Below are 2,026 nucleotides of genomic sequence, written 5' to 3'. Positions count from 1 at the left end.
AGAGAAGCATTGTATTACATTTATTATATTTTACTTAACCTTGAAGAAATCTGCCATGGGAATGTGCAGGATATATTCAGATATAAAAACGCTGACTTGTTAGGAAATGTTTACTCAATGAAATCATGGCGCAGTGGCTTCACTTGTTATGATGTCTTGAGCAATTCAGTTCTATAGGCCTATTAGTAGTTGTAGCCATTGCGGCATGAACGTCGTCTCAGCTATATCTATAACTGCGGGAGAATGTGCTGGCATGGACGCGCATTGTATACGCCGGGCGTAGTTGCGCAATGAAGTTAACCAACTAACATTATACATACTCTTGGTTTCTGTACCCAATATTTAAAAAATTTACAAATGCAATAAAATATCGGTATCGATACTCGGCAAGTATTGGTATCAGCAAGTACCAAAAATAAAAGTATCGGTATCAGGCGAGTACTGGAAAAAGTGGTATTGGTGCATCCCTAATTTTTAGCAGTTGATACCAGTACTAACTTGAGAGAATGCAGCAAAGCAAATATGCTACTGAACTTTTTTTTTTAATTCATTTAAATATTTTTTTACATTTTAAAATAGCTTTAATTTATTTTTCTCAAAACATAAATTACAGGTTTTATTTATATTAAATAAATACATAGTAAAGAACCAAGAAATAAATTAAGCAAGAAATAAAGAAAAAAATATATATTTCTCTTGTAAATATTTATGTTGGATTAATTTTAACAATATAATAAACAGTGACTAATGTTAGGTGCATTTATACTGCAAAGCCTAGATAGATAGCTAGATAGATCTGATATTTTGACATTTAATTTGTCTTTTTTGTCTGTTTAGTATCTAGTTAAGACAAGCAAATTTAAAAAGTAAGGCTTATAGTATGTTTGCATGTACCTGGCACAGTAGTTGGAGGGCAGGCAACGTGGCACAATACTCTGAGAGCAGTTACAAGACCCACCCCATCTGCTGTCATCAAGTTCTCCAGATTCTGACAAAAGAAACAGCAAAACTTAAATGCAACACCATAATAATACATGATGTCTATATCAAGGTGTGACCCAATCCTACGAAAATGGCATTTGAGCATACAGTTTAATTTAAGTTTATTGCCACATCAGCTTCACAGGCTATTTCATGGCAAAGATTATACATTAGAAAAACAATATAGTAGTACACAATACAAAATACAATAAAAAAAAATCTATTATAAATCAAAGTATTGCACATAAAATTCTACAAAAGATTCTTTAAATTTACTTTTGAAAGAAATTGTAAAAGTTATTCTGGGTCCATCTTATAAAACAAGTCCTTAAGACTTTGTCCTGATAATAATATCTCATGACATTAAATATTGGGCAGACCAAAGGCACATGTTTCACCTATCAATAAATGTCCATGAGTTCATCTACAGTAGTATGTCCAATACGTACGTCATGCTTGGATTTAAAAGAATAAATATATATTTTTCCTACAACTGAATTTATTTCAAAAAGTTTGTTATTTTGACATTCTTTCCATTCTGCTTGCCATTTCTCCAATATGTATCTGTTGATTGCTGGCTTCACATCAGAAGGCGGGATTTGGCATTCATTTACATTATCTGTAAGAGATTGTTTTGCAGCTATGTCAGCTTGTTTGTTTCCAATAATTCCACTACGTCCTGGAATCCAGCAGAAAACAATTTCATAATTGAGTCTACGCAACTGATTTGCTTTGATGAATATGTCAACAATTATTGGATGACTTGTTTTCAAAGACTCCAGTGCTTGCAAACAGGATTTTGAGTCAGTGAACACTATGAAGTTTCTTTATTTACATTTTCAATATGATCCAGAGCAAGTAATAGCGCTTGGGCTTCTGCTGTAAAGATGGAACAGTAGTCTGGGATACGAAAGCCATAATGTTGATGACCACTTACTATTGCTGCAGATACATGGTTATCCATTTTTGATCCATCAGTGTATATAGGATTATGACTGGGGGGAAAAGCTTCTTATGTCAAAAACATGTTGACGATATATATATA

General features: G+C 32.9%; 1 protein-coding gene across 2 annotated transcripts in view; it reads right to left on the bottom strand.

Moving 5' to 3' along the window:
* LOC107723452 (protein virilizer homolog) overlaps positions 1–2,026 on the bottom strand; it is a 24,020-nt gene that overhangs the window by 12,061 nt on the left and 9,933 nt on the right. For both annotated transcript variants that reach the window (XM_016532080.1, XM_016532079.1), the window contains exon 12: positions 895–988. In XM_016532080.1, coding sequence (XP_016387566.1) covers positions 895–988 — 94 coding nt within the window. The remainder of the gene's footprint in view (positions 1–894; positions 989–2,026) is intronic.

Source organism: Sinocyclocheilus rhinocerous, unplaced genomic scaffold (genome assembly GCF_001515625.1).
Source record: "Sinocyclocheilus rhinocerous isolate Xijiao unplaced genomic scaffold, SAMN03320098_v1.1 scaffold241, whole genome shotgun sequence".
Classification (NCBI taxonomy): Eukaryota; Metazoa; Chordata; class Actinopteri; order Cypriniformes; family Cyprinidae; genus Sinocyclocheilus; species Sinocyclocheilus rhinocerous.
This window is presented reverse-complemented; position numbering and strand designations above follow the sequence as displayed.